Source organism: Fukomys damarensis, unplaced genomic scaffold, assembly GCF_012274545.1.
Source record: "Fukomys damarensis isolate Sample0158 unplaced genomic scaffold, DMR_v1.0_HiC HiC_scaffold_19, whole genome shotgun sequence".
Lineage (NCBI taxonomy): Eukaryota > Metazoa > Chordata > Mammalia > Rodentia > Bathyergidae > Fukomys > Fukomys damarensis.
The window spans coordinates 46,788,009-46,799,766 of NW_022900931.1; the positions used below are offsets into that span (position 1 = coordinate 46,788,009).

The 11,758-nt window shown below is 41.9% G+C and overlaps 1 protein-coding gene across 2 annotated transcripts in view; it reads left to right on the forward strand.

Annotated features, from left to right (window-relative positions):
• The first annotated feature begins 11,092 nt into the window (after window positions 1-11,092).
• Window positions 11,093-11,758, forward strand: part of Cfap126 (cilia and flagella associated protein 126) — a 3,070-nt gene continuing 2,404 nt past the window's right edge. Inside the window, exon 1 of one of the 2 annotated variants that reach the window (XM_010616587.3) lies at window positions 11,093-11,183. In XM_010616587.3, coding sequence (XP_010614889.1) covers window positions 11,157-11,183 — 27 coding nt within the window. In that variant the 5' untranslated portion in view covers window positions 11,093-11,156. The remainder of the gene's footprint in view (window positions 11,184-11,758) is intronic. The other variant, XM_010616588.3, reaches the window with a different exon arrangement.

The following is an 11,758-nucleotide window of genomic DNA, read 5'->3' on the forward strand; positions in this document are numbered from 1 at the left end:
CACAGGAAAGAAACCTGTTTCTCTCTGCTTACTCAGTCAGATTAAATGAGGACTAAAGATTGCAGATTTCAGGATCTGGGCTTTCAAGAACAGGTCGCTTTGGTGGTTTGCCAGAACACCTGGGTTGAAACTGGTTCTGCAACTTATTAGCTGTGTGCTCTTGGGGAAATTAATTTTTGTATGCTTCAGTTTTCTCATGTGTAAAAATGTACTAATAAGCCTGACATGAAGCTATCATAAAAAGAAGTTAAAACACTTTGACTATATGTTAATCGCTCAGTGGGGATGTGAGAGCAATAACTGATTTAGACTTTTTAGGAAATTCCCAACCCTGTGCCTGGTTTCTGACGAAAGAAAAAAGAGTTAGTGGAATCTGGGTTGGTCAAGGCAGAGGATTAAGTGATCCTCTCGAAGGAGAGAGACAGAAGCTTGGAGAGCAGCGTTCCCCCTGGCAACTGTTACAACGAGAAGCCACTTCATTCCGATATCAGCCCCGGAGCCTTGCTGCACCGCTTCTTCACAGTCCTCAGGAAGAGACACCCCCCCATTATTAGTAGTAATTATTATTATTACTATTTTTGGTACCGGGGACTGAGCTCAGGACTTTGAGCCTGCCACTAAGCTAAATCCTCAGCCCTACCACCCATTATTTTTATTGTGGTAGAACACACATAAAATGCACTATCTTGACCCTTTCTGACTGCACAGTTTAGGGACATGAAGTACATTCAAATTGTTTTACAATCATCACCATCTATCTCCAGACCTCTTTTCATCATATAAAACTAAAAGTCGCCGCAGCCTGGCGTGGTGGCGCAAGCCTGTAATCCCAGCACTCAGGAGGCTGAGGCAGGAGGATCTCTGTGAGTTCAAGACCAGCCTGGGCTACACAGTGAGTTCCAGGCCAGACTCACTACATAGTGAGACCCTGTCTCAAAAAAACAAAAAAACAAAAAAAAAAGAAAACCTAAAACTGTGTCCATTAAGCAATAACCCCTAGCCCTTGGCAACCACCATTTGACTTTCTGTCCCTATGAACTGGATTACTGTGAAATGCTTCATGTGAATAGAATCACGCAGTGTTTGTCTTTTCTGGCTGGCTTGTTTTATTTTGTATAATGTCCTCAGATTTCATTCATACTGCACCATATGTCAGAATTTTCTTCCTTTTGTGTGCGAGTGTATGCACACATGCGGGCTAAGTACACACTCACTACTGAACTGTACTTCCTGTCTGTCCTTCTTTTTTTGGAGTCCAGGGTCTCACTATGTAGTCCAGACTGGCCTCAAACTAAGTGATCCTCCTGCCTCAGCCTCCCAACTGCTGGGATTACTGGAGTGCACCACCACGCTGGGCTTCCTTCCTTTTTGAGGTTGAATAATATGCCTCTGTGTAACAATGTATAAAGTTCTTGCTGCTTTTTGCTACTTTTAGGAGTGATGGCCTGGGGGCTATCCTTAGCTACCAACACATTTGGGGAAAGAGCTATCTTTCTTCTTCTCCTATGTCCTTTGGTGGCGGACTCCTGGAGCATTTACATTATGCACCCACCAGGGTTAGCGTACCATATTAGCCTGATTTTTTTCCCCTACATAATTTCCATGTGTCTTGAAATTCATCTTTTAAAGAGAGGTGAAGGCAGAACAAATAAAGGTGTGGGAATTTGCAGAAATAATTATTCAAACGAGTACATCTTCTCAAACTAGATACATGTTAAATTAAATTAAAGTGGGGACTAGGCCCAAAGAATCCCTAAGCAGACAAAACCACTGAGACCTTGCTCAATTTGCAAATATTCAAAACTTAACTCGAGCTTTTTCCTGTAAATGTCTGTAGTAAATAAAAACAGAACTTGACTTCAAACTATCAGCAGCAGCCAAAAACTTACATAGCTAGGGACTTTCCCATGAAATTGACCAAGGAGGCCAGGGATGTAGCTCAGTGGCTCCAGTGCCTACCTCACAAGTACAAAGTCCCGAGTTTGATCCCCAGTACCACAAAAGAAAGAATGGATGGAAGGAAGGAATCGACCAAGGGATTATACAACTAACACCAATCAAAAGTTTTCTTTTCTTTACTTTTGTGTTCAATAAAAGCTTCCCTCTCACACTCCCGAATTGGAGCTCCAGGCCCCTTCTGGTTTGGAGTTGTCCAACTCATGAGTTTTGTTTACTTTGGTGTTTTATTTTTTGAGACAAGGTCTTGTGTTATAGTTTAGACAGAACTTGAACTCAGTATGTAGCCTAGGCTGGCCTTGAACTCATAGCAATCCTCCTGCCTCAGCCTCCTAAGTACTAGATTACAGATGTGCACTGCCACATTCAGCCATAATTATGAATTCTGTTTACTTAAATAAACTTTTCAAACTTTTTTGTGCTTCAGTTTCCTTTTTTAATTTTCCTATTACTAGGGATTGAACCAGGGCCATTGCACTGAGCTACATTCCCAGCCCTCTTTATTTAGAGACAAAGTCTTACTAAATTGCCTGGGCTAGACTCAAATGTAGCAGTCCTACCTCAGTCCCCGAGTTCTGGGATTACAGGTATGCACCACCATGCCCAGTTTCGATTTATTTTTTAACACAGTAAAAGAGCAGAACCACAGAGCTGAATTAAGGAATTAAATTTTATAGGATCAGAAAGTGAACTTAGGAAACTCGACTTTTTAGTGTTTTTTTCTTACACTTTTAGCAGAAACTGTAAAAGGGGTGTGAGGTTCATGCTGGGTTGGCAATCAGCAAACAGTAGAACCACAGGCCAACAGGGAATAGGGAAGAATGTACATTTCGAAACTGGATTAGATGTCACTTTGCTGAGTAATGCACACTGCCTGAGTCACACGACACCCAGGGAAACCCAAGCATCCTCCATCACCCTGCGAGGCCAGCTATTGGGGGTGAGGCCGCATCTCTGCCCTTCCATACTGGGAGCTGAAGATGCCATGAGTCTCTGAGAAGTCAGAGCTTCCGGGCCTGTGACCTCAGCCTCAGGGAGACAGTGGGGCCGTCCTGAGGGGTGGGCGGTGGCCCGCAGCTGGCCCCTTCTGCCCTATCTGGCTCAGGACAGTCCGTCTTCATCCCCTCCTCAAGGTCCTCGCCAGGGTTCCTTCCAAAGGCACTGCCTTGTGGGGAACTGAGTCACGGTGACAGCAGTGTCACGTCTTCCTGGGAAGAGGCCGTGGGAATCCACCTCAGCGTGAAGCTCGGTTCTCTCCCCACGCTGGGCTGCAGAACTTGGGAGCTTCTCCTGTCTCTCATCCCCCACCTCCTTGCAAACCTTAAGTCTGCCCTTGACTCTGCTCTTCCATTTCTGTGTCTTCCACTTCCTCTTCCTTCTGCTGACACTGATATCTGCATAACAAATCTGGCAATGGAATTTTTGTTTTGCTTTTTTGTTGGTGGTGGTTTGTTTTTTGAGATAGGGTCTTGTTATATATTTCAGGCTGGCTTTGATCTAGCTGCATCCTCCTGCCTCAGCCCCTTGGGTGCTGGGACTACACACATGGTACCATACCTGCTGCCAATTCATACAGGAAACAAGTTCAAAGGAAATTGTGTGTGTGTGCAGGGTGTGGGTATTAGTCTAAGATTAATCTCCACTTAGAGAAACTTTCAAAAAAGAAGAGCAAAAGATGAATATGAAATTTGTTGTGCTGAAAGAGAGAACAGGTATTAACTTGTTTATATAGCTTTTGTATCTTACTGTAGGGTTTATACTGTATTTTAAGGTCTTTGGAAAACCTTTTTGTTGGAAATAAAGAATTCTTTTTACATTTTAGGAAATGCTGTTTTAAAAACTTAATTTTGGGGGGGCAAATCACTTTATTGGGGGGCTTTGGGGTGGGGAGAAGGCACTAAAAAATACACAAGATGATGAGATCCAACATCCTCGGCAGGGCTGGTCTCTCCCATGCTGCTGTCCCCAAAAGCTTAATTTTGTTTTATAATCATGTAAAATACTTAGATGGTTCCAAAATCAACTCTGAAAAACGAGTTACACTCAGAGAAGTTTATTTTCTAGCCCTGTCCCTTCCACCTCATTTCTTCTCTCTCCAAAGGTAATTAATTTTAATTATAGAGTATATTTTCATATAAGAAGATATTTATATGTCCCTTTTTAGGCAAATAGCATACCATTCATAAGTTCTATATTTTACTTTCTTCCTTAAAGTATTCTTGGGCTGCAGATGTACTTGGCGGTACAGTGTTTCCTCAACAGGGCCTGGGTTTGATTCCCAGCATAGAAACAAAAACATTTCTTGTCAACCACTCCCCAGCAGCATTTAAAAGTATTCTTCATTGTTGACAAATTGCCCAGGCTGGGCTTGGACTCAAGATCCTCCTGCCTCAGCCTCCGAGAGTGCTAGAATCACAGGCCTGTGCTAATAGGCCAGACTTCCTCACTGCGCTTCTAGCAGCGAAGTCCTCCATGGTGGGGAGATCTGTAGTCTCTTTCTGACAAACGGGTTGTTTCCAGTCTGTAACTGTTACAAGTAACACGTCATCGAGTAGCATGGTGTGTACTTCTTTTCCTATTTTGCCAGAGTGTCTTGAAGAGATTCCCAGAAATGGGATTGCTCAATCAAAGGCATGTCTACTTGTCTGAGCCAAATATCATCAAATTCCCCTCCATCACGGAGACTGTGCTATTTTAGACTACCTGCTTTCTAACAGACTGGTCAACAGTACGTTTAAAAAAGAGTTGATTCATGCTCATCTCATGGGTAAGATACAGTATCTCCTCCATGTTGTTTTAATTTCGATTTTTTAAAATTATGAGCAATATTGAATAACTTTTAATGTGGTTAATAGCAATTTGTGTTTATTTCTCTGTGAAGTGTCTATCTATATATTTATATCCCTAGCCCAGTTTTCTCTAGAGTTGTTAGTCTTTTTCTTCTCTCTCTCTCTCTGAGAATGTCTCACTTTGTAGTTCATGCTGGCCTCAAATTCATGGCAATCTCCCTGCCTCAGCTCCTGGGATTATAGGTGTGTGCCACCCACCTGGCCTTTTCTCTGTTTTTATAAGTTTTTCAAATAGGAGATATTAAGAAAAGATTATAATATAAATTATTTTTCCAGTTGTCTTATTTCACTTTTTGCTCTTGTCCTTATGCCACAAGTTTATCAGTTTCAAACTCACACAAGTGACACCCATCTGGTTCCAGAAAAGGGGGCGTTTCAAATGTATACTGAAGAAAAGAACACCTCTTTAACAAATGGTGCTGGGGAAAATTGGATATCCCTATGTAGGAGATTGAAAGTAGATCCCTGCCTCTCACCCCATATAAAAATCAATTCAAAATGAATCATAAAACCTGAAACATTGAAGCTGCCAGATGAAAGCCAGGTGTGGTGGTGCACACCTGGAATCCCAGCACTGGGGAGCTGAGGCAGGACCGCAGTGAGTTCGAGGCCAGCCTGAATTATACAGTGAGTCCCTGTCTCAAAAACAAAAACACCTAGATGAAAACGGGAAACATTTGAAGCCAAGGGCACAGCAAAGGCTGCCTGGACAGGACTGCAACAGCACAGGAAATAACAGCAACAAATGGGACTAAGTAAAATTAAAAAGTTTCTGAACAGCAAGGAAAACAACCAACAGAGGGAAGAGACAACCTAGAGAATGGGAGAAAAGCTTTGCCATCCACTCTTCCAACAGAGGGTCTATATCCAGAATATACAAAGAACCAAAAAAAAAAAACTTACTTAAAAAAATCCCTCAGTCAATAAATAGGCAAATGAATTGAGCAGACACTTCTCTAAAGAAAAATGGCTAATAAGTATATGAAAAAAATTTCAACATCTTTAGTCACAAGGAAAATGCAAATGAAAACTACAGTGAGCTACCCTCTCACCCCACTCAGAGAGGCTGTACAAAAACCACTGCTGGTGGGAATGCAAATTAGTACAGCTACTAGGGAAATCAGTGTGGAGCTTCCTCAAAAAACTAAAATAGAGCTATTGTTCAATCCATCTCTAGCATTCTTTGGTATATACCCAAAGGAGTTAAAGTCAGCATACTATGGGACATGCATCCCCAGGCTTATGGTGGCAAAGTTCACAAAATAGCCATGCTATAGAACCAGACTAGGAGCGTATAACAGAGAAATGAGTAAACAAAATTTAGAACATACACAAAGGAGTGTTAGCTGTAAGGAAGAACAAAATGTTGTCATTTGTAGGAAAATGGAAGGAACTGAAGATCATGTTAAGTAAAGTAATCCAGATTCAGAAACACAAGTAGTAGATGTTCTTCCTAATACAGTATATGAAATCTAAGAAAGATGACATAAAAATAGGAGGGAATGTGCATGGAAACCTACTATTTTGTAAAATTAATAAGCACTAATAACAAAGGAAAAATATAAAACAAAGATAAATGTTTTACCTAATTTGAACATTAAGATGTACAAGTTGTGATCAAAATATATGATGAATGTTAAATTTTTTAAAATTATCACAGTAAAAGACATATCAGCATTAATCCCCTTCAAAATACTTTTCCTCACTTGGAACATACTAATGCTATCATTCTTGCCACTTTCTGAAGAAGTTCTGAAAGCCCTCTTTTGTAAGTGTCTTCAGTTGCACCCTCATGGCTGAATCTATTTAAAATGTTTACCTTTAATGACCATTTGACTTTGAGGGAAGAGCCAGAATTTGCATGGTGCCAGATCTGGTGAATAAGGTAGACGAGGACACTCCGCTATGTTTTTATTTGATGGAAATTACCATTACCATTTTTAATTGACTCAGGACATTGAAGCATCCAGGAAAAAACGTTCATGACAGAGGACTTCTAGACTTTTCCGAAAGTGACAAGAATGTCGGAATAAGTGTGTTCAACGAGAAGGGGTAGCATTTTGAAGTAGATTAATGGTACTGTGTCTTTACTGAAATGGTTTCAGGGGCGGGTTGAGACAGGGTCTTGCTGTGTAGTAGAGACTGGCCTTTGAACTTGCGGCAATCTTCCTGGCTCAGCCTCCTGAGTGCTGGCATTACAGGTGTGCACCACTATCCCTGGCTGAATAAATTTTTAAAATGTAAACATTCACCATATATTTTGACCACACCTCATATGTATGTATGAGAACATCACATGGTACGCCATTAATATGTACAATTTCTATGCATCAGTTTAAAAATGACAATTTTTTTAAAGTAGGAAGATTATAATGAGATAAAAGGGAATAGGGGGATGGGACTATTATGGAGGGTAATAGGGTAGGGATATCACCAAAATATACACATTGAAATCCAGTATTTGTAAAATGAATACACACTAATTTTGAAAAAGCACTGAAAAAATAGAATTCTTTTGCGTTACCTAAGGGCTGCAGGGAGATGTAACAGCAATCTCCGTTAGAGGGAGCCTTAGTCTCAGGAAAGAAAATGAGCTTAGCTGTTTAAAGAGAACTTTTATATTTTTAGCCACGCATCTCTCCCAGGCTGACCGTGTACAGCACTGTGGTTTCAGATCCGATGAGGAAATTACAAAAGCCAGGTGTATGAATAGTTCAGAATTGAGCCAGCAGCTTGGTTGGATGAGATTGCATCCAAGAAAAAGACAAAAGCCAGGTCCCCAACCCAGCACGGATCACTGCCCCACACACTGGGAGGTACCAGGCAGGGCACCTCATAGGAGCCCTGGGAAGAAACCTGGAGAGCTGATGGCTTTCTTGTGGGCAGTTACCCAGGAGGTCAAACTGTGCAAGAGACGTCTGAGTCTTTATTAATAGGTACTCGTCATTTTTCTGGTTTAAAAATGTGCCGTGAGAAGCAAAGCACATTAAAAGTTTGAGTTGTGGGCCAGGGATTCAGCTCAGTGCAGCTGCCACCTGCCTCCCAAGTACAAGGTTCTGAGTTTGATCCTTGGTAACCCCCCGCAAAAAAGTTTGAGTTGGTAACCTTTGGCTCTTACATATTAGAAAGCACTATGGAAGTTTATCTAACAATACAAAAATTTGAATTCACAAAAGTTTGTTAGACAAGCTAGCATAGTTAGTGTTTTTAATATCTGGGAAGTTGTGCGGGATGAAAGCAGAAAAGTTGGGGCATGAATCAATCTAACAAGGCTTCGAGGTCTGCCAGAGAACTACATGGCTGGGCAGGAAAACCTCTGTGGAAGGCAACTTGGAAACATCTTTCAATACGCACACACCCTCGACTTCATAATTTTTTTTTTGGAGACATAATCTCGCTGTGAACTCCAGGCTGGCCTCGAACTCATAGTGATCCTCCTGCCTCAGCCTCCCAAGTGCTAGAATTACAGGTGTCTGACACCACGCCTGGCTCTTATCATGATTATTATTTTAAAGACTTCTAAGTCAGAACAAGAAAGAGCAGGAAAACTTTGTTCTTTCTATTCTCTCCTATTAGTCAGACTCTCTGGATTGTCACAGCTCAGTGGTGCTCAACTTGGGAGCCAATCATCTTGGCTGGCTTGCAGAGCAATGAGAATGACCGCAGTGTGAGCCGGGGATTTAGCTCACTGGTGCCACCGCCTACCTTGCAAGCACAAGGACCCAAGTTTGATCCCTGGTACAAAAAAAAAAAAATGACTGCAGTGAAAAGGAGATGATTGAAAAAAAGAAAGGCCACCTACCAGATCTTTCTTTGTATCTTTTCAGGCCCAAAGCGTACTACTTTTGGAATGTGAAGTCCTCCCATAACTTTATAACACCCCCGCCTCAGGCAAACTGAATAGGTTTTTCTTACCAGACCATCACAAGTCAATAACAATGCTAAAATTATTGAGCACTCACAATATATCAGGCACCATAGTAGGTGTTTTGTATATATTTAAAGCTCAAAAAGATTATCTTCATTTCACATATAAAGGGCCCAGAAAGATTAACTTGTTCACGTTCTCCCATTTAAGGTAGAGCCAGCATTTCCTAGGCAATATGACTCCAGGACTTCTGCTGTGGTTGCTTCGCTTAGGTCCAGTGGATACACGGCCTATAAATGGACGGTAGAGTGCACTTCCATGGTGGTAATCACAACCTACACTAAAGATTTCCTAGTGGTCCAACTTGAGGCATCAGAAGCAAGTGATGAAAACATGTCAAGGCTCATTTTTGAGATGGGACCTTAATGAGCCCTTCGAACTTTGGAAGAATTAAATCTGATGCTAGTCACCTGAAATCAACCACTTCATTTGAAGAAAGGCTAAAATTCAATACCTTTTATGTCGTGTTCTAGACCTAAAATGCCCTCTAGAGTTGCAGGATGCAAAGGGTATTTGGATCATGGGGGCCCTAAACGTGCTGTTCCTGTAGCAGTGGGGTCTGACAGGAGGTGGTGCAACCCAGAAGGCTATGCTCTTGTCCCTGGCTCCTCCCTTTTCTCTCTGCTCCAGGCCACCATATGGTGAACAGCTTTCCCTGCCATGTAGTTCTGCCAGCCATCAATAGAACACACTGAAACTGTAAGCCAAAATAAGTTTCTTTCTTTAAGTTGCAGGTGTCAGGTATTTTGTTGCAGCCACAGGAAAGTGACTAATACATTTTATTAGAAGGTTAACAATTCCTGGTACCCCCCCCAACAAAAAAAAATAGCCTCTTAGGTTAAAACCAGGTGTGGTGGTGTATACCTGTTACTCCAGCTATCTCTTAGTATCATTTTTTTTTTTGCCCAATTTTTTTTTTGTGTTATTGGGGACTGAACCCAAAGCCTTTATGTTGAGCTACATCTCCAGGTCTCCCTCCACCTGCCTTCCTTCCTCTTTTTTACCCTTCCATCTTCCCTCTCTCCCCTTCTCCTTTCCTTCCTTTTCTCTCCCCCCACCTTCTAATCTTGAGATAAGGTGACACTAAGTTGCCTAAGCTGGGCTTAAATTTGTGATCCTCCTGCCTCAGCCTCCCAGAGAGCTGGGATTATAGGTAGGGACCACCTGCCCAGCTACAACCTTATTTCTTAGTATTTTCCTTTTGACACCTTATAATTGACAAAGCAGTTCCACTTTGTTAATTGTCCTTACTGCCTCAGGAAATAGGCATTATAATGCTTTGGATGAATCAGAGAGAGATTGCCCGGTCCTGCTGATATTAGGCTTGGGTCCTGGCACATCCACGTCACTGTAAACGTGCTGCTTTCCTCTCGGTTTATCTCGCCATCCCCACCCCACCTCACCTTACCAGCAGCCAACACTGTGTCCCAAGGCTCTGCGATTCTAGAAGATGATGGAGAGAGGAATCATTTAAGGACCAAGGACAGGATATAGTTTTCCTCCCGGGAACAAACTTGAATCACTTTTTAGATACTGTTCCTTTGTTATTCTGAGAAAATAAAATATTGGGACCTATAAACAATATTTTACCAGTTGTATTAGCTTTCTGCCCTCTGACATACAATCCCAAACACCCAAACTTAAATGGAGAGGTTTAATTTAGCTTGTGATTTGGGGGGATTCAGCCCATAGGCAGCTAGAAGGCAGAAACATCATGATGGAGGTCACCTCCTAACAGCTCCGAGACAGTGCAAGGGAACTGGAAAGGAAGAGGTGAGGGATAAGACAGAGGAAAGGACAAGGGACCAGACATAGATGACACCCCAGGCCATGCCTTGTGCTACAGTCCACCAGCATGGATCCCAAAGCCAATCAAGTTATACCCTCCCCTAACTGCCAGTGTTCTATTGCTATGCTATGACACTATCTAGACACTTTATCTCAATTACCCTGTAAAAGCAGGCTCTTTATTTCCACAGCAAATGAGTCAGATGCTACTAACTCAAGTGAAACCAGTTCCTTAAGGCCATAGAGCTCCTACGTCCCCATGCTGAATGAACAAGAGCTCCTGTTTCTGGCTCTCCAGTCTGTGGTACATTAGGACACATTGCCCAGTGAAAACGACCCTCGGGATTCTACAGTTTAAGTGGTTAAAGATGAGAGTCAAGGACAACTTGGGAGTTTGAAACGAAAGTAAGTTATGCTAGAAAAAAAGGAGAAAGGCACTACTCAGCTAATTTTCTCATGTTTATGCAATCCCTCACATCTCTAAAATAAAAAGACGCTCGAGTCTTAGAGAAAAAGGATGGAAGCTGTAATGAGCCAAGGAAGAAATAGGGAGCCACCTTCTGCTGATTGGGAGGTAGACCCAGAAGGACCGCCTTCTGCTGTTGCCAGGCAACAAGTGTAAACAGCACAGGATCATGGCCACGAACTACAGTGCAAACCAGGTAAGTTCTTCTCTTCTCTAACACACTCCTTTAACATTTGAACTTGCCTTCTAGACTCTATGTATATTTGGACTGATATCAGATTGTGATCATTGGAGAGACACTGAGAATGTTGGAGATAGTAAAAGGTTGGGAGGCCCCAGAGACAAGCAAGAGGCGTCTCTGGGTTGTATTTGTGGGTTACAAACCAGAGGTCAGCAATTCTTTTCTGTTCAGGCTGGACAGTAAGTATTTTAAGGTTTGCAGGTCAACTAGAAAGTTCAAAGATACTTTGTAGATACTTATATGAGAGAAGATATTTTTCCATAAAACTTTGTCAAAATTCAAAATATAATTAATGAGCACAACTTTTTTCATTACACTGTGAGAATGGAATTCTTTAGGGTGAGAAGCTACTTTGATTGATTAGAATTCAGTTAGTGCATCCTTTTATTAAAAAAAAAAATTGGGATATAGCTCAGAGGTGCAGTGCCTGCCTGGCAAGCACAGGGACCTGAGTTTGATTCCTACTACCCCCCCAAAAAGAGAGAGAGAGAGAGAGAGAGAGAGAGAGAGAGAGAGAGAGAGAGACATAT